At 51.2% G+C, this 19,398-nt stretch overlaps 1 protein-coding gene across 4 annotated transcripts in view; it reads right to left on the bottom strand.

The window, feature by feature from the left end:
* ASTN2 (astrotactin 2) overlaps positions 1–19,398 on the bottom strand; it is a 324,472-nt gene that overhangs the window by 14,060 nt on the left and 291,014 nt on the right. For 2 of the 4 annotated variants that reach the window (XM_051807886.1, XM_051807890.1), the window contains one exon: positions 15,989–16,130. In XM_051807886.1, the coding sequence (XP_051663846.1) occupies positions 15,989–16,130 (142 nt within the window). Of the gene's footprint in view, positions 1–11,348; positions 11,547–13,567; positions 13,890–15,988; positions 16,131–19,398 lie in introns of those variants that run through there. The other 2 variants (XM_051807888.1, XM_051807887.1) reach the window with 2 other exon arrangements.

Raw genomic sequence — 19,398 nt, 5'->3', positions numbered from 1 at the left:
GTGGAACAGAGTTGTAAGAGTTTCACCCCAGCCACATGCCATGGGCTGTGCATGGTCCAGGAGCCACTGGGCATCTACCCACCCCTGTCCCCCCACTGTACATCTCCTGCCAAGCCTCCCAAACACTTCCATTGATGGCCAGGGAGCAGCAGCAGCAGGGCTTGCCTGCCAGCAGCCGGCTGGGCAAGCACAGAAAGAAGTGTGTGTGTTTAGTGCAAGCATTCCCAATTCAGAAACCATTACAATTTAAAAAGAAATCAAATCAAATAAAAAGCAGCCCGTCCACACAAGCCACAGGAATGCAGCTGAGCTTATTGGCAACTCTGTGATTTGCATTAATTAAGAAAGGTAAATGAGAGCAACCTCCCCAGTCTCTGCCACAAATACTGAGCAGACAATGAGCAGGGAGTGGTTTTGGGAAGGAGAGGATTTCTTGGTCTATTTGTTGGGCCCTGGCTTCAGGCTGCTTGCTCATTCCATGCCTATGCCCATGGTGCCAGTGAGTGAGGAAGGATAGAGCCCTGGCAGGGGACTGACCACACTGCTTCCCTGCCAAAGGCCCTGCTGGAGACTTGGGATTTGGGCAAAGCTTTACAGGGCAGTGGACACCCTCTGCTGTCTTCCTGGGGCTGGCAGCGTCACAAGTACCACAGCAATCAGAGGCTCCTGTTGGGGCATTTGAAGCCTGGCAGGAATGCAGGCAGGGTTGGGGACAAGGGCTGTGCTGTGACCTCTGGCTGTGCCAGCACAGAGCGGGCAGCTCACGGGGGAAGAGATGATTCTGAGCAGCTCAGTGATTGCTGCACTCTGGAGAGAGGCACTGAGGGAAGTGACACCAACCTGCTGCCATCACCCAGCAAATTGCTGCTTATCTACTGTACCTCTGCTGCAAGAGGACCAGTGTCTTCTGTTCTGCACTGCCTTTGGTTTTGGCTCTGCCTTTCCACAGTAAGGAAACAGTGAACTGTGAAATCTTGAAAAAAACATTTTTCAGAAAGCTCTCCTCACAGTTCTACCGTCCAAGAAAAGCATCTTTTATAACTGGGCTTCTTTTAACCATCAGTGACAACTGACCTGCTCCCATCAGCGTGGTGGAGGAACAGGTTAGCAGCAACTGGTGCCACGCTGGAGTATTAAAGCTTTGCCATTACACCAATACCTGAGGCTGTCAGTAAACTGTTCTAACAATTCACACCTTTTTTTTTTTTTCACAGACCAGCAAATGCTGTGAGACTAATCGTTATCCTTTAGCAGAAGCCTCCCAACAATACCAGAACACAGTTGTCAGATGGAGGGAAATAAATGTACCTGCCACGACATGCCTCAGGTGTCTGATGCCTTTTGGAAGTGGATAAAACAGTGCCCATCAAATACTGGAGGAGGGAGGCAGGAGGAAGGCACAGGCTGCTCTGCACAGTAAGAAACTGTTTGATCAAGGAGAAGGGCAGAGGAGACTCAGTTTCTGAGACAGTGAGGGCAGCTGGAGCTGCTGTGGGGCTGGGGACAGGCTTGCACAGCTATGGGTCCATCTTTGCTTGCTGGCAACCCTGGGAAAGTCACTCAGGGTTATCCACACTGCAAGGTTACCTGAATTGCTGTCCATGCTTAAAACCACTGACTGGACAGCATGGGACTTCTCGCAGGGGCTGCCAGGGAGGAGGGCAGGGTCACTTACTGCTGCTGCCTGACAGGGTGCAGTGTGGGACAGTGATGCTCTGGTGTCACAGCATCCCACCACTGTGCTCACAGAGGTGTCTCCACACAGTGCTGGGTCAGCACACCGTGCTTCTCCAGGTCTCCTGGGCTTGCCCTCTGAGCTCTGAGGCCATGGGGAGCAAACACCCAGAGTGGACAGGGTGTGAGCACTGGTCCCCCAGTCCCCTTGGCACGTGTGGCAGATGCTGCACACCTGAGCTGAGCTACAATGCAGGTTCACCCAGCTCTCACTCTTTAAAGCACTTCATCAACCTCTTTTTCTTTCAGAACCCTGTCAAATGAGATCCAAACAAAGGATTAAAGGGAAAGTAAGAAAGAAATTAATTCAAAATCCTGAATATTTCTTGCTACTGCCTGGATCCATTGCATCCCTAACAGAGAAATCCCTGGCAGGACATTCACCTTTCCAGCCTCAGCTGTGACATCTCAATTTCCCAAGATTTCCCTCGAAACCCTGTCAATAACCCACCAGAGTAGCAATTCCCAGTACTGCCATGGCTGTGAAAGAAGGCCTTGATACACAGGCCCTAGAGCCTTGCTCCTGAATGATACCTGTGTTGGACGGCCAAGATTCCACTGGGAGTCCCTCTGCCAGCCAGACACCTTGCAAGCAGCAGTGCCAAGACTGCCTTAGGAGAAAACATGTTTCACTGGAAGTGAGGGGAAAATACCAGCCAGGCCACAGTTTCATCCACAAGGTGCAGGAAGGTCATTGCAGCCCCCCTGGCTACTGCATCCCCAGGGTGTCTTCATCACCACTCCGGGGCTGAGAGCACCAGCAGTGCCCCTGTCCCCCCTTACCTTTTTACCTGCCTTATGATTCCCCTCCTTTGCCCCCTCTGCTCCTTGCCAGCAGTTTCAGGGTCAGTTAATGACTTCTTCATCCTGCCCATCCTTTCAGGATAAGCTTTACCCCACTCATGAGGGAAAGGCAGAGCAGGCTTCTCTGGAGAGGGGCTGATGCACTGCATGGAGCTTCTGACAGGGATGGGATGTGGATGAGAGAGCAGCTCCTTGGCGTGGCAGCAGGACAGCACACCCAAAACAGCCGCCCTGACACGTGATAACATTAACACAGTCCATGTTGCAACCCTGGGGCTTTAGCTCCTAGGCACGCTCCAAGGAGTAAGAAGGCTTTTATTAGCTTGGAGATGCCCCAGCAGAGCTCTGGGGTGTCCCACAGGGATGGTTCCCAAACCGTGAAGACAGAACGATGGCAGAAAAAGCAGGATCACCATGGAATTACCAGCTTTGGAGAGGATGAATAGAGGATGTTTGAGGTCCATATTTCTTGGCAGTCATGTCCTTGCTTTCGTCCTGCTGGCTGTGAGGATGAAGATTTGCAGATGTGCTTATAAAGGCAATGCATCAAGAACTGGCTCAGCTTTTCACAGTCTTCACTGTCTGTCTCAAGGCTCACGGTAAGGTATTCCCCCCACTGCTTGAGGAGGCCAGAGAAGGTCCCATGTTACCCAGAATGTGAATTCTAACATCCTTTGGTGGAGTAAAGAACCAGAAAGAGGTGGTAATAAGCCACTGCAGGCTGGTGCTTTTGTCTCCAGTGAAGCAACAGCAGCTCGTTACAGTCTGTGGAGTGCCAGAGTCCCCTTCTGCAGGGACTCACCAGGACATCCCCAACAAAGCCCTTGGACAAAGGTCAGATGAGTTGCCTCTGACTCCCCGTGCTGCTGGAACAATTCCCCCACGCCACAGCTCGGGTTGATGCCCGAGGCTTCCAACTGCAGGGGCCGGTCCCTCTCCAGCTGCAGAGCGTCAGTGAGAGCTGGTGACGGATCAGGCTGTCCTGGACACAGCACGAGCAGGGCTTTCCTCAGGCTCTGCGTCCCACATGTCCCTCAGGTCCTCCCGCAGCCTTCACAGGCACTACAATGCCCATCAATCCCTCCAGCTCCCCAGGGCAGGGTATCCCCTGGCAGCAACCACATCCTCTCTCCCTCCTCTGCAACACCTACTGCTCTCCCCGTAGGTCTGGGACACCCCAGAGACACCCTCAGCCACGGACACCCCTTGCATCCTTTGGGAAGGGCCATCAGGAATCACAGGCATAATAAATACCCAGGTCCAGCTCTGCTAAGTTTGTGAGTTTAGGGGTAAGTAATGACTCAGGTTTTGTTTGTCTTTGCCCTGGTCTGTGGGTGGGTGGATTTCAGCCTCATCTAACAGCGTTAGTCCTGTGTGCCAGGTGGGCATCCCAAGAATGACACATCCCTTTAGTCCCTTCCTTGGGCAATTCATGGGATGGCTCATGGGATGGCTGCTGTCCTCCTCCACGAAGAGACAGCAGTGCTCGGGGTGGCTGCAGCTACAGGAGATGAGCTCTGCTCAGAAGTACAGAGGGAATAAATCAGACTCTTCCTCGAGTTGTGCCAAGGAGAAAGGAGAGACGAGCAAAGCCCTGGACCCCTGCAGAGAGCTCCACAATGGGAATGTTCACAGCTAACCAGACCCGCCACTCAACCTACCAACGCTCTGCAGAGCTTGGCCATCGCCGGCCCTGGGAGAGGGGGGAGAGGAAGGTTGTGACCCTCAGCAAATTGGGAAATGCTTGCCCCTCCCAAACTCATAGTCCCTCTAAACAAGAACCAGACACTCCACAGCTTGCTACCCCTGGAGATCCCCTTGGTAGGGCTTGTTCTCATTCTCCTGGGGGCTTGGCTTCCATCTGGGCTGCTGGTTGAAATCCAGCCCAGGCTGGTAGTGACTTCAAAAGACAGTGTCATCTGAGGAGTAGTGGGTGGTCCGTGGCAAGTAAGTCAATGGCTGACTGTTCTTATATAAGCCACCACAACAGGGCCTCCTGCTCGACAGGCTCAGAAGAAAGGCAAAGGGATGCACTGGCCACAGGGAGTGGAGCCTGTGCTTGGCCAGAGGGTGGTCCCGCTGGTGTGGGGAGAGTCACCTTAGTAAACTGGCACAGGAAGGTGGCACTCCTGCAAGCAGAGCTCTTGATCTGTCTCTGCTGTGTTTGTCCCCAGCACCGCTGGCCAGCCCCTGGCTTCACCCTCCACAGGAAACTGTGCAAAACAAAGCCCCACAACAATAAGGCAGAGGAGAGGGACCCTCTGCTCCTGCTCTGGCAGCATCCCAGGCACAATCCCAATGTGCCAGACTCTGAGCAAGAGGCATCTGTGCCCCGTGCCCTAGGGGAGCTCAAGGGCAGCCAACAGGGCCCTGCAACGGCCTCACAATGTCAGGACAGGGATGGTGGCAGGCAGGGATGCTGTTTGCCAGCCAGCCCTGGCAGAAGGGGGCCAGCCAGGTCTGTGGTGCCCATTTCCCACTGCTCCTGTGCCCTGAGGCCCCTGAGGGACAGGAGAGTCTCACAGCTCCATCAGGCAGACAGGGAGGGCGAAGGGTAGGACAAGGGGGGGCCCCCGAAACAAATAATAAAAACAAAATCCCAGTAAGCACGTTAGAATTCGTTTGAAGTGCAGAGGAGCTTTCAGGCAGGGTTATGTACATCTCCCAGCCCGGCGTGATTTACACATTCCTTGCAAGCAAAGGAATCTTCCCTGATTTGAAGTAAAACAGATGTTTTGGGGTTTTCTTTCCCCCCTCCCTATCCTCTTTTAATCATTTCTTTATTGAAATGATGGCTACACAGCCAACCAGACCAGAGCCAGAGCGCTGCTACCCCCAGAAGCCAGGACTGGAGACCTGCTATCCTGCACTATGGGAGAGCCCCTCAACATTGCAGTGACTGTTCCTGTGAGCTTCCAGAGGTGTGGAGCCACCCCTGTACTCCTGTAAATGCTGCTCCAGAGGCATTGTTCCCTGCAGGTTTCTTCCCTTGTTTTTCCCTCTGCGGGGAAGGACTGCAACTCCCAGCAGCTTTTCTTCCTCTGCAGCTACAGCTAACATATGGATTCACCATCCCTGCTCCACCAGCCCAGATCCAGGAGAGCTTTTAGCTTCCACCACCATTCCAGGAGATGTGCCTGATGGTGGAACTTGCCCTTGCTCTCACACCTTAGCATCACATCTCCTCCTGGCTGTGCACTATCCCAGCAGTGTGGATTGGGAAGGGCAGCCTGGCCCATGCCCAGGGACTGGTAGCAGCAGTGCTGCTCACACACCCCAGATGAAACAACCCATCACAGGGAGTGCTGTTGGGTAGGCTGGAGCTGGGATATCTCCTGATTTAAGCACTATGTGATCTCAGCCAAGTTACTTTGCCCCTATTTTTGTCCCATGTTTTTCACCCTGGAAAATCATTTGAGGAAGGAGCATCCACTTCCCAGGGGGATGCAGAGCACCAAACACAGTGGGGCTCCTGAGTGCTGGTTGATGCTGCAAACTACCAGCATAGCCATGCCCTTGAGTTTACACTCAGAACAATAACTCATGGCCAGTAGCAAATCCATCCAGCTCCCCCCATCTTTCTTTTCTTTCTCTCTCTTTTTTTTTTTTCTTCCTTTTAAACCCTGTTGTTATTTCTCAGTACTTCGTTGGTGGCAGGGTGGGAAGGTTTTTTGTAACACATTCACGTACCAGTGGGACTCACTCCCATTCCCGTCTGGTACAAGAGATTGCACAAGAGAGAGAAACAAAACGGGGATGAGGAAATGCGTGTTTATGAGAGGCAGCGCTGTCATCGTGAGCAAGGGACCCCCCGCAAGAGAGCCGGCCTGGGAGCCAGTGGAGAGTTTCCATTCTCTCCTAACACTCCATTCATGCCTCGTTTCATACCTCCCTGGAGGCTCCATGACTGGCCAAGGTCCCAGAGCACCGTGCGGGACTCACCCCGCCGCCGCCTCCCGTGATATTTGTTGTTGGGTGGAAAGAGGGAGATGTTGTTGTCTCATAAAAATAATGAATTGGGAAAGAGCGGCAGCCTTTGCCATTGCATGCGCTCCTTGTTTTCCTCCTGCGGTGAGGGGAGCGGATTCATCACCCAGCGCCCTTCCAGCACCTTGTCTGCTGCCCATCCTGGCAGGGCTCTTCACTAACACCCTCCAGGGAGGCTCACACGGACCTTCCCGCTCGATGTGCTGCCGTGAGCATCCTCCTGACCCGATCAGGAACCCTCCGTATAATCCAAACCACATTGTTGCCTGATCGGATACAGTCACCGGTAAATAACCTTGACTGCAGCGGTCTGGAAGAGCCAGGGATCCTATATCACCCCTATTAATGATTTAGGATCCTACATTGTTCACAGATGACACAGAGAGGGTTTCATCCCTCCCTACTCTCCACCCAGCCACCTTCTCCAGGACAGTCCCTGCCCTTACCTAACTTCAAGTTAAAGTCACCTGGGTGACAATTTCCCCTGCCCGACACAAGGAACGGTGATGGTTGATTCCTGCACTCCCTTATGCACTCTTTACTCCCAGCAATGGGGCTGGGGTTCCCCCACAAACAGGTGGGGTATTAATAAAACCAAAAGTAATCTCCCAGGCACATACTACAACCCACTTGGGTCCCACTCCCGCCTGCTCCTGCAAGCCCCCTGCCTCTCCCCCCGCTTTCTCCACACACCTCAATTTCATTATCTCTGATCTGGAGCTGCCTATTACATGCTTTTTGCCAACATAAATATTTAATCCCGGTGCATTGCACGGAAAGGCCCTTGTGGAGTTAATACTTCAACTCATGTTTTCACTTGGAAAACAATTCAGCGTATGGCAGGGCAGCAGGTACGAGCCAGGGACAGAGCAAGGGCTCGGGAGCTGTGTGTGGGGTGATGCAGGTGGGCTTCATTCTATGGGGTGAGCTTCATTCCATGGGGTGGGCTTCATTCCATGGGGTGGGCTTCATTCCATGGGGTGGGTTTCACTGGGGCCCCTCTGCTGGAGCAGCAATCAGGTGGGTTTGGATAGGCAGTGGAAGAGCCACAGGGGTGTCACTGCAAGCTGCTGCTTGGGGAGCCTGGTATCGAGCACTGCCAAGGGGGATTCGAGGAGCAGCACTTTGCTGGGCTTCTGGAGTATTTAGGATATCCTGTATCTCTGTTCTCTGGGTTACAACAATGTGGAAGGCCCAGAGTAAAGGGTTTGGTTGACTGCCAGGGTGGGACTAAGCAGCCACATGATCCCACGCTGCTCCACGCAGGCACAGCTATAGGTGTCCAAACATCTCCAAATACACCCGCACACCCAGAGGCTACTGAGAGCAGGATCTGGCCATGATTTTACCTATGGGCCATGGACTAAGGGTTTTGGGATGGTTGGTGGGTTATGGGGCTATTGGGTAGCTCTAAGGTACCAGCTGTGGTATGGGACAGGCCTTGAGCAAAGTGAGATGTCCCAGCCCCCAGATCCAAAGCCATAAACAGCACTGACAGGAATTTGTGCCAATCCCCATCCATACATCTCCATGCACTCAGGAGGGCAGCACCCACAGGGATGAAGCACCACGAAACACACACAAATTTACAAAGCCCCAAAACCAGAGAGGAGAAGCTCAAGAGGCAGAGAGGACAGAGAGGGTGAGCCTGGCAGTGCTGATGCTCCTCAGAGGCAGCCCATTGCTCAGGTAAAAACATCACAGCCTGTGGCAGTGTTGAAAAGTTTGTATTTATAGGATTGCCCAGGTTCCCTCCAGTCCCCTCCATACTGCCTTGATGGCGGGGGACAAGGACTGTTGGGCAGGCAGGACAGAGGGTGGGCATGAGGCAGAGCCCTTGTTTCTGCCTAGGTCTACTTTCTGAGCATCAAGTAGGGAGAGTCTCATTAGTGCGACCCATTATCCCAGCCTTGTTCTGGGACATCCAGGCTCACAATTAAGGAAGAGGACACTGTTATCAAGAGAGCAGCTTCCACTGGAGAACAGGCTGCCCAAGCCAGGGATCCTTGCCTGTGCAGGATGGATCCTCCTGCAAGAAGGGAGGTGCAATGTAGGACCAAGAATACAATCTGTGGCAGCCAAAATGGCTTGAAATCCCCTCCCTTGCATTAGTGGTGACACGTCAAAGGGCACTGAGGAAGTGTTTTGATCTGAGGTGCTTTGCCTGAGAGGTTCCCCCAGCAGCCTGGGGGGTGGTATCCCCAGCATCCCCTGCCCCAGTACTGGGGTGTGCAGAGCCTCCTGTGTGCAGGACACATCCCCCCACTCCCTGTCACAGGCAGGCTGGAAGACTGGGATGTTGCAATGATGCAAATCAGAGAGAAAGAAAACATGAAAGTATCCCAGCCTGGTGGCAGGGCCTTCTGTTAGAGGTTGTGCAATGAGATTAAGATCTAATGGCATTTCCACAGCTGCAGGGTGGTTGGAGATGCTTAGACTGAAGGAGAAAATGCTCCAGACCTAGCTCAGGTTGCTGCTGCCATGAGCTGCCCTGTGGTTTCCCTGGCAGAAATCAGGAGGAAAATATATGGAAGACAAGCAACAGACTGATTCAGGGGTATGACAGCCCAGAGTTGTGACAAGGTGCACCCAAGCCCACCTCACTGAGCTGGCTGGTTGTCCAGGTGCTTGTAAAAGCAGGTCCCAGTGACCTAGTCTTGAGCTCCCCACATTGGGGCTCCCTTCACACCCCTTCCTGCCAGGGCAGAAAGTCTCCACACCCAGCTCCATCAGCTCATCCTGTGAAAACAGGATCCCACCAACCCCTCCATCCACCACCCCTTGAACAAGCAGCAACCCTCAGACCCTACTTCTCTTTTTTTTTTCAGAAACATTTAAATCATGACATAAGCTTTGGCTCCGAGGGTTTTCAGTGAAAGCCAGGGTATTTTCTTTCCCTTTCTCATAACAGAAACCATATTGCTGTATAATCAAATTTATCTCATTCCTGACGAGGGAAGTGAGTGAGTGTGTGTGTGTGTGTGTGTGAGGTGAGCAGGAGCAACGAGGGCACGTGTGCTGGGAGCAGTTGCTCTGAAGGTACTCCAAGGAAATATCCTTGGCAGTACAAGGTGGCATGAGATTGGGGTGGCCAAGCAGAGATCAAGTGGGCCATAGCTCAGCAGGGAACATCACCCAAGGCAATTCTCACCTTGCCACATGGATGCCATCTCTGCAACCCAGCAGCTTTCTCTCCCATTTTATTATGGATCTCCTTACTGTACTGGAAACTCAGCAAAGGGTGTAGCTCAGTTTTCCACAGGTGGGAAAACTCGGGAAGAATCAGCTACTTTGAGGTTACTTTTTTGAGATGTCTGTTTTACCCTGGTGCAAACTCAGCTGAAGCCAATGGGAGCAGTGACTCTGCCAGTGGGGCTTGAGGATGATGCTTCCAAAATGGAGGCTTCTGAATTCACAGGCTACTTTTGCAAATGCGGGTCTTGCAGCAGAGACTATCTAAGCACAAACATAACTTGAGACATGCAATGCCTCTGTGACCCTATGAAGTTGAGGTCTCAGGGAACAACAACTCCCATCAACTGGATGGGGTCTGGGCCAGACCCCATAATCAGAGACTGGATCAGGAGGGAAAAGCCCAAATGCACCAAGTATCCTCCAACTAAGAAACTACAAGCAAACTGCTTTTGCAGGGGGGAAACAATCCCAAAACCAAAGTAATAAATTAAAGGCCATTTAACCCAAGGAATAAATAAAAGGCCATTTGAGAACTACTAGAAAGCAGCTGAGTTCAGCAACCACCAGGGCAGGGGCTCCATTGCCTGTACAGCTCCCCTGTGACAAACTCCCTGCAGAAACTCCCTGTTTCCCTGGGAAACAGCCATGGCCCGTGGCCCTGAGGGGGAGAAGGGGTAGCAGAGCTGGAGAGGTCACTGTGTGCTGATAAACTCCAGTTTGGCACGACCAGGAGGTTGGTGCTTACTGATGTAATGTTCTGCGCAACTCAGAGATTAAAAGAGATTTATTTTTTTTAAAATACACACACACACACACACAAAAATAACAAAGTGTTCTCCGGGAGACAAGGCTGGTGAAGGACTCTGTGTCCTGTTGTTGTTACAAGAAAAGGATGGACTGGGATGTGCTGCAGGTGTCCTTTGGAAAAATGGAACCAAAAGAAGTTTAACTAGTTTTATGGACTTGCAGCCATATGTGAGAGAAATGCACCTTGCTGGGCTGAGCTGGGGCAGATCTTTAGGTCATGGCATCCTAACTTTGCTCTAGAGAGTGACTAAAAGGATGGACAGTTAGGATTAGCTTGTGACTTATCCTTTTATTTGTATAAGCATCACTGCCAAATATCTCCAGCATTTGGAACGTGGGGTCCCATCTAGAGCAGAGCAAATGGCAAAGTTGGGAAGAGCCCCCAGATTTGACCAGCCACAAAAAAAGCATGGATGTCTTCTCTATGGACTTTAGATGTGTATCCTCCTAATGTTGTGAACTTCAGCAGGAGTCCAGCCTGCCTTAATGTGTGAGACTTCATTAATGTCAGTGCAGAAAAAGAGGTTATCTCCTGCTGAGCCCCTGACCTCCCTGTACAGATCATCTTTCATGGGACCAATCCCCCTCCACGGCAGTGATCCACACACAGCCCAGATGAGCCCAGACAGCTCCTTGCTGGACTCACTTCAGCAAAAACAACCACACACCCAAGCCAGCACTTGAGCAGCCTGGTTCTGACACAGCCCTGAACTGCTGAGGAAGGACGAGCCTGTGATTGGAGCACAGGCCTGGGATTTAACAAACACTTGTTCAACTCCTGACTTGCCGTGTTTGAGCTTCCGCAAGCCAGGAATGCCTGAGGAGAAACTCCAGCCCTACACTGCTCAGCTTTGGGAAGCTGGAGAGCATGAGGAATAGGAGAGGTGGATTCAATGAAGCAGCACAGCTCCTGTGCACACAGGGGACTCGGCCAAGGGCTGGAACAGATGTGTTTTAACCCATGCCACTGAGCTATTTGAGATCTGCCTCCAATTGCTCCAGTGCTCATTCACGTCTTCCTGACAAGAGACCAACAATAACAATTAGTATCATATAAGGAGCAGCAGACTGCTGCCAGCATTAACACACTCTTGAGCACCAAGGGTTTCCATTCCACTTTTTATCCCAGCTGAGTGACAAGGCAGAGGTCACTCAGCATTAATCAGCCTTGCTCTGGGCCAGCTCCTCCAGCACATTCAGCTCATGGAATTGTAGTCGCTGCCTCTCTGTGCTATCATGGGTTCTCCCTACTCCACACCTTTTCCTCTTTCTTTAAGCTCACCAAAAAAAGGATGTTTGGTGTTATCCAGCATACAATGACAGAGGTTGAGCCTGGTCACACTGGCAATGGCCTCCAGACCCTACAGAGGATGACTCTGGCTGAGCAGGACATGGTTGGTCTTGGCTGCAGACAGGAGCCCTTGTGTGGTCATTCTCAGGTCTGACCGAATCCCCTTCCATCCTACAGCAGTCCTGGATCTCCATACCCTAGGAAAGGGTTTCCACTTTTCCAACACCCCTGAAACGTGCTCTCCCAGAGCCTTTGGGCTGGTTCAGAATCACCCTGGGAAAACCCCATCTGAGCCAGCAAAGGGAATGTAAAGTCGAGGCTCCTTCTCAGCACATGAACACACTCCAAGGAAAGGCTCTGGAAGGAATCCTGATGACTTCCATATTATTTCCAGTAAATTTTGCGCTGATTCTTGGCACAAACACTGGAAATGAATAGGCTAGGTCAGGAATGTAAATAAAGTGAAACACTGGGATTTAATCTAATCTATAATTATAGTATCTGTGGCGCAGGGAAGAGGTTGGTGTGTTTGCACTGCAGCTCCATTGAGGAGCTGGAGGGGGTTTTCACTTCCCTTTCCAAAATTTCCCTCTTTGGCTGAGGGATACTTGGTGCCTCCCCAGGCATCTGAAATGAACGTGCTGGGCTGGCAGAGCTGCTTTAAGCAGCTGAGCAGGTACAGCTCAGGGATGAGGCATCCCCAGGCACTCCTCAAGCGACGGGGTGAGGAACTGGGATGGATGGGCTGGGCTGAAGGCTCACAGAGGCTGTCGATGCACAAGGGAAGCTCCTGTCTCCTCAGTGAAGAGATCAGATGGGTTTGTGAGATGCTCAGTGCTCCAGGCTGAGTCTGACCTTTGAGAAAAGCCAGTGCCCTTTTTCTTGACTGGTGTTTGGTGCTTGGTCCATCACAAGAGCCTGTCACAGCATGGTGCTCCCAGGCTCCCAAAGCATCAGTCTGAGTGGCATTGGCTGCTGGTTGGGCTGGCTGGTCCATGCCAGGTGAGCACTAAAGAGACACACAGACATCTCTACCTCTGCCCTCTTCACCCCAATTCTCTTCCAGATCCACCTGGGAGGAAGCTTGACAGACTGCTCTGGTCCAGCTGCCCTCGGGGGAGAGCAATCCCTTCTCCTGTGATGCATTTTGCAGGAATATAAGACTTTTACTTTTTAAGAACTTCAACCAAACTTGACAGCCTTCAAGGACCATCCTCATTATCCCTGTGTGTGTGCACATGAGTTCATTCCCATGACTGCAGCATGGGCATCCATGTGTGACAGACTGTCAGGAGTGTCCATACATGTACACAAGCCTGTGGAGCACATGTGTCTTTGTTGACACAACCTACTTTTCCTTGGAAAACCCTCTGTGCAGGGACAGAGCATCTCAACCCCAATGTGCTACAGGCAAGGGGAAGAAAAGGGCTGACAGGCAACATATTTTCGTCAGCCTGAAATTACAAAGGACAAAGAAATTAGTTCTCCTTTTATTCGTTTATGTTTTGGAATTACAGAAGTCTCAAAAGCAGAGGAATCAATCAAACTCTGTTTATTTGTTTGCTTGTAGAGCATTTTTTGGGATTGTTTTCATACTGCAGCCCAGCTTTGATCTCAGGCTGGGAATACTCCAAACAAAGGGTCCACAGCAGAATGTAATTGCTGTAGGTACCATAGAAGAAAAGGACAGGATGTCCGACACATTTACAGAGCAGAAGAGACTTCTATGATCTCACATGCTTGGTTTACATGATACCCTCAGACTACTTCACAAGCAAATCACTTGTTTTTGAAGAGCTCTGATGCTGCAGGCTGTGTGCTCACCTCACAGCCTAGAGAACGGCACAGGGCCCTGTGAGTGGCTATAATCAGGATTATACCCAGCCCGGAGCCTTCCAAGATAGCTCTTTTTCCACAGAAACAAATGAAACAAGCAGAAGAAATTCAATTTAAGAAATGACCCCGTGCCCGTGTTTGTGTTGTTGTTCGGTCTGTGCGGGCGCGGAGCAGCATCAGCCTCACATTTCACTGCTCTGGCTTTCTTCACGCTGTGTTGCAACCATGTGGACATCTGAGCAGAGGAATATTTAATGTGGGTGCCTGTGTATCTGAGAATGCTCAGTAAACATGTGCTGGTTGGGTCCCAGGTGGGAGCAAAGGTGTGTGTGTGTGTTGGATATGGAGCACCCACGGCACACATGCAAACATGTGGGGCAGGGGGTTATCTGTCCATGCTGCTGTGCTGGGGCAGCAGCAGGCACTGAGCAGGGTGGGCTGTAGTGTGCCTTCATGCACTTACTTTGGATGCCCAGGAGTGTGGGTCCAAGCCCCAGAGGTGCCAACACGGACATGTGTTCATCCATGAGTGCACAGCCCTGGGAACAGCGTGACAAGTCCTGCTGAGCATTAGCTGTGGGACAGAACCAACACTGTGCATCACCCCAGGGCCTGTACCCATAGAGGATGGGGTCCAAAGCTTCCTGGTGCCAGGGGACTGCTGCCTGCTGGCTGCCTGCAGCCACAGCTCCCCACAAAAGCTACTGTCCCTTGCCCAGGGGCACCCACAGAGCAGCAGCTGCCCACAGCCACCCCCAGGACACAGGGCATTGCTGGCTCTGCTGATCCCCTCCATGGCAATGCGCCTCACCACTGGGAAGCAGAAGCCTGGCTTTGACCACAGGGATGACAAAACCCTGGACAAAGCCCTCTGCCTCCCACCCAAGGCTCTCCCAGCCCTTTGCAGACATCAGGAATTAGATCACAGAGCCCCTCAAGCGACGGGTGAGCGCAATTATCCCCGCCTGGCAGATGGGGAAGATGATTTGGCAGCCCAGGCTGCCCAAGAGCCAGACCTGCTGGCTCCCAGCTCAGTGTGTTCACTGTGGCAGCAGCTTCCATCAAACCCAGTGGCTCTTCCCTCTCCCAGTGCCCCTGGCAGCCGGGAGCAGACCGGCTGAGAGCTCACAACCGGCCGGTTTTATGGGCGTCGGGTTATTAACGAGCTCTGCGGTCTCTCCAGCCTCTCCCTGGCACCTTTTCAGAGCAGCCAGAGATATTAATAATTATATTTATGCATCATAGATATTTAACAAGAGAACGTTTGAAATTGTTAAATGGCGAGAGGTATCACTTGGAGCCCGCTCCTGGAGACAGCCCTGCTCCAGGGATGCGCAATAAAGGCTTCGGAGGCTGTCAACATACTTAACTGGGGGTGGTGGAGGGGGAGGCAAAGGGAAAGTATTAATCAAGGTCTTAAAAAGTTCTCGCTGACAGACTATTTGCCAGCTCTCGCTTTAAATGCTTTTGTGGTCCCATAAAAAGTTTCATTACTCACTACAAAATGTGTTTTAATTATTACAGTCACTCTGACATTAAGCCCTGGGTGTTTCTCTCTTGCTTACTCTGTCTCTCCTCTGTCTCCTTGCCTTTTTTCTCTATTTTTCCTCTCTTACTGGTCTGACTCCTGATGTCCCTCTCAAGAAAGAGGATGCCCTGGCTAAGGAGCCAGAATGGAAAGCCCAAATCCCTTCCAAACAACACTGAAGAAGAAATTAAAATTCAGATCCTGACATTTTCCCTTTGCTTTGGAAACTAATTACTCCACAGGATTGAAACAGAAAATCCAACCTCATGTGCTCAAAGAATATCTCAGAAGAGTCAAGTGTACAAGAGCATCAGCACGGGCATGACCAGCCATCCCTGCCAAAATAACTGGGTGGTGGGCAAAGGGATTTGGTCTCTGGTCTGCTGTATGTGCCCTAGTAATAGGAACAGCAACTTATAGAAGCACCTATCACACTTTTGACATCTATTTCAGCCCACCAGACACTCAGCAACTTGCTCCAATCTGACCTCATCAGCTCAGTTCATCCATGAGAGACAAGCCTGCCCATGAGGCATGGACCTGGAAGCCCAGAATACTGAAACTGGGAGTTATTCTGGAGTCTCCTACTGACTCCCAGTGCCTCCAGTTCCATATTGGCAGACACTGGTTTTCCATTTCACTAGCTGAGTGTAACACCCAAAGAAACAGGAAGAGTCTCAACATTTTCCCAGTGTCTGGTGCGCACAAATTGGACACAGCGCTGACCAAAAAGGTCAATAAAAATTAAATAACAGCACTGGGGATCCCTCCTCGCCCCCAGCACCTCCCCACATGCCTCTCCTTACTTGTACAGACCATCTGGTTCCAGGCACTTGAAAATGACTGAATAGATGCTGGTTTCAGGGACATCTCCGTGGCTCCGACCCGCTGCCACGCACGACGTCGCCAGGCCAGAAAGCAAATCATCCGCAAAGCTCAAGGATTCTCCTGGAGGGCAAAGAGATGAGCAAGACCAAAACGTCAGTTACGGGTGCAAAATTACTGCTGACCATTTAAAAATCACTGTAGGAACGTCTCTACACAGCACAGGCAGCCAACAGGCTCTAGCTGGCTGTGGTCATGGAATGCCCCGAGTCTATAAGGACAATGCCACCTAGGGACATAGCAAGAAGGAGACACGCTTGGGTCACGAGCTGTAGCAGGGACCCACTGCAGGAACTGGGGCCAGGGTCAAGTCACTGCTTGGACAGCAATGGGTGCACTCACAGCACACAGAGAGAACCTGTGGACTCGCTGCAGACACTGCAGGCAGGATCATCATCCAAGGATGAGCTTCAGGGACCCAGAAGAGGGTCCTGCCCTTGCTGCATGTTCAGCTCTTAAACGGGGCGTAGCCTTTTCCAAAAATCACCTGCCTCAGCAATAGGTGCTTCTGCTATCTCAGATTAGCAGGAAAAGAGACATTATTAGAACTGGGATGGAATTGTTCTCGGTGTCCTGGATTTTATTTTTTTTAATTCAATGACAGTCAGTAGCTTTGCACTCCCTTTCTTGTGCACCCTGCCAGCTCCTGGAGCTCTGACTGGAGCTCCTTCAGCTGTGCTGAAGAACACTTGGTTCTTTATAAGCATTCGAAGAAACCTACTAATTAAAAATACTGAAAAAAACCCTTTCTTTTTGGTCTTCTGGTTTATAAAGCTTATTAAACACTTAGATCATGACACAGCTGAAACTGAAAACGCTCCATTTATTAAGCTTTTTGGGCACGACTATCCACTGCTGTGCAACCTGTCTCCTCGCAGCGGGCAGGCTGTCTATCGGTTAGAGCTCACTGCCTTTAATTCCCTATTTCACACCGGTGTAACTGAAAGCCCAAGGTACCATGGAGTGAAAAAAGACAGAGCAGCTGCCCTGGTTGTGCCCCCATTCCCAGTGATGGGAATCAGAGAAGCCTGCTGCAGCTGATAGAGTTGTGCTGCTGTAAGCAAACCTGGGCCCGGATTGCTGTGCCGGGTACCTGGTGCGTGTGTAAATGTCAAGACGTCGCAGCAGAGGGAGGAGGAGAATTTCCTTCTCAGTACTTTATTTTACTGAAAGTAAAAGTGACTGAGGACTTCTGAAACATAGCAAGAGTACAGGTTCTTGGTATAGACCGTAAAGAACAACCTAGTGGTATAACCAGCTCAGAATGTTCCACTGTGAGGCTGGATTAGCCAGGTAGAATAAAAAATCCCCTTGTCCCCAGCCCCCCAAACCGCATTTGCGTCTTGTCTCAAAATACACAACTCGGTAACAAATGTCCCCCTTGGCTAGAGAAAAGAGCAGCAATAAATTCTTTTCCTCCCCGAAGGAATCCAAGCCTTAATTATTCATTTTAATGCTCCCAGCACGACTTGTTCTTTCCAAACTTTTTTCAGGCAGCTCTGTCACTGGTCTCTGCAGCAAAACCCAGCTCCCGGCCCCAGGTCCGCAGCAAATCCCAAGTCAACTCAACGGGCAGGTCGGGTTGGCAGCGGTAAAATCACTGCTTGGAAGTCATGAGCGCTACCCGGCCTTGAGCAAGTCCCTCAGCTCTGGGTTTATGGTTTAAGCAAACAAACAAAGCCCTGTTGCTCATTTCCAACTTTCATTTCCATCCCTTTTCCTATGGCGCTGGGCTGGATTGGGGAACTCCCTGTCACCAGGAGTCATTGAGAACAGACACTGCCATGACTTACAAACCTGATGAATCACAAACACACAACAAAGAAGGAGGAACAGAATGTGTTGTTGAAGCAGAGCAAAAGGTTTTAAGGCTTTTCAGACTTCAAACAACCTCCCTTCTGACCAGGAAGAACCTTCACAGGGGGACAGATCATCCTGCTGTGGGATCTCATGCCTTCCTCCAGAGCATTCTGAGTTGGGAAGCAGCTGCTGAGGGGTAGGAAAGAAAAGAGCTGGGCAGAGAGACTGTGATGAGAGCTGGGCAAGACTGAGAGGAGATTTAGACTGGGCAGTCCAGGAGCATCAGCCAGGACATCTGTGCCAGGGAGCAGAAGAGATGGGATGGGCTGAGGGTGGAACCAGACTTGCAGGAGACTGGAAATGAGATGGAAAATGTCATGTGCAACCACTGAATCAAAGTGTGTATTAAGGCCAGGTTGGACTGGGCTTGGAGCAACCTGGATTAGTGGAAGGTGTCCCTGCCCATGTCAGGGGAGTTAGAATGATATGATCTTTAAGGTCCCTTCCAACACAAACCATTCTATGACTAAAATTGAACAGCTAACTCTCTTTAAGGCAGGCACTAAGTGCTCTGAGTGCTCATCTCCCATGGTCTTTCCGGGTAGTTTTGAGGGAACAGGCTGGCCGTGAGCACTGCCCTGACACACAGCAGCAGCTGCCTCCCACGATGGTCTGGTTTGCCAGGGATCAGATCTGCCCAGGTGTGGAGTGTATTTCTGTCCCTCTGCATGGGAGGAAATGAAGCTCTCGGGGTCTGCCATCAGTGTCTCAACTTGGGTCGAGCCAAACCCTTCCAAGAAAACCCATAAAGCAAGAGGGTGCTTTGTGTTCAGCCCTGAGCCTCTGGGGAACTCTCCCCTCTCATTGGTCCTGCTATAATAAAACAAAAGCAAGGAGGTTGTTATGAAAACAGCAAACTAGATACAAAGGTGCTGAAACCTCAGCCCCAAGTCTGGGAGTTTTTCTGCACCTGTATAAGGAGCAGTGAGATTGCTGGTGGTGCCAGACTGCACAGACCACGGAGCAAAGACAGGGAAGGGACACCCCAGGGACAAGCCAACTACCCAGAGCTGTCAATCTGCAGCCAATGCAGGGAGCTGCCATCCTGAGCTCTCCCCAGGGCAAAGCAGAGCACACAGTGACTCTATTTGTTCATCTCACTCAAGACAACTCAGTCTGTTCAGTGCACAGAGCACTGAGAGCAGCTGGAATGAAATTTCCTAAGCCTTCCTTAGGAGCAGAAAACAAGTTGTTCTCTAGATTTAGACTGGGACCTTGTCAGTGGAATGGAACTAAGGCAAAAGCTGCTTTTGCTGGAATGGTGAGAGGATGATCATAGAATGGTTGAGTAGGAAGGGATCTTAAAGCTCATCACATTCCACCCCCTCTGCCATGGGCAGGGACACCTTCCACTAGCCCAGGTTGCTCCAAGCCCCGTCCAACCTGGCCTTGGACATTTGGACCACGTGGCCCACATGACTGACCACTAACATGGCCCTGCCAAGGAAAAGTGATCTTGGGATGTTGTAGC

Source organism: Manacus candei, unplaced genomic scaffold, assembly GCF_025592945.1.
Source record: "Manacus candei isolate 608988 ecotype Guabito, Panama unplaced genomic scaffold, ASM2559294v1 h1tg000071l, whole genome shotgun sequence".
NCBI lineage: Eukaryota > Metazoa > Chordata > Aves > Passeriformes > Pipridae > Manacus > Manacus candei.
The sequence above is the reverse complement of the archived record's forward strand: the minus strand, read 5'-3'. Positions and strand labels throughout refer to the sequence as shown.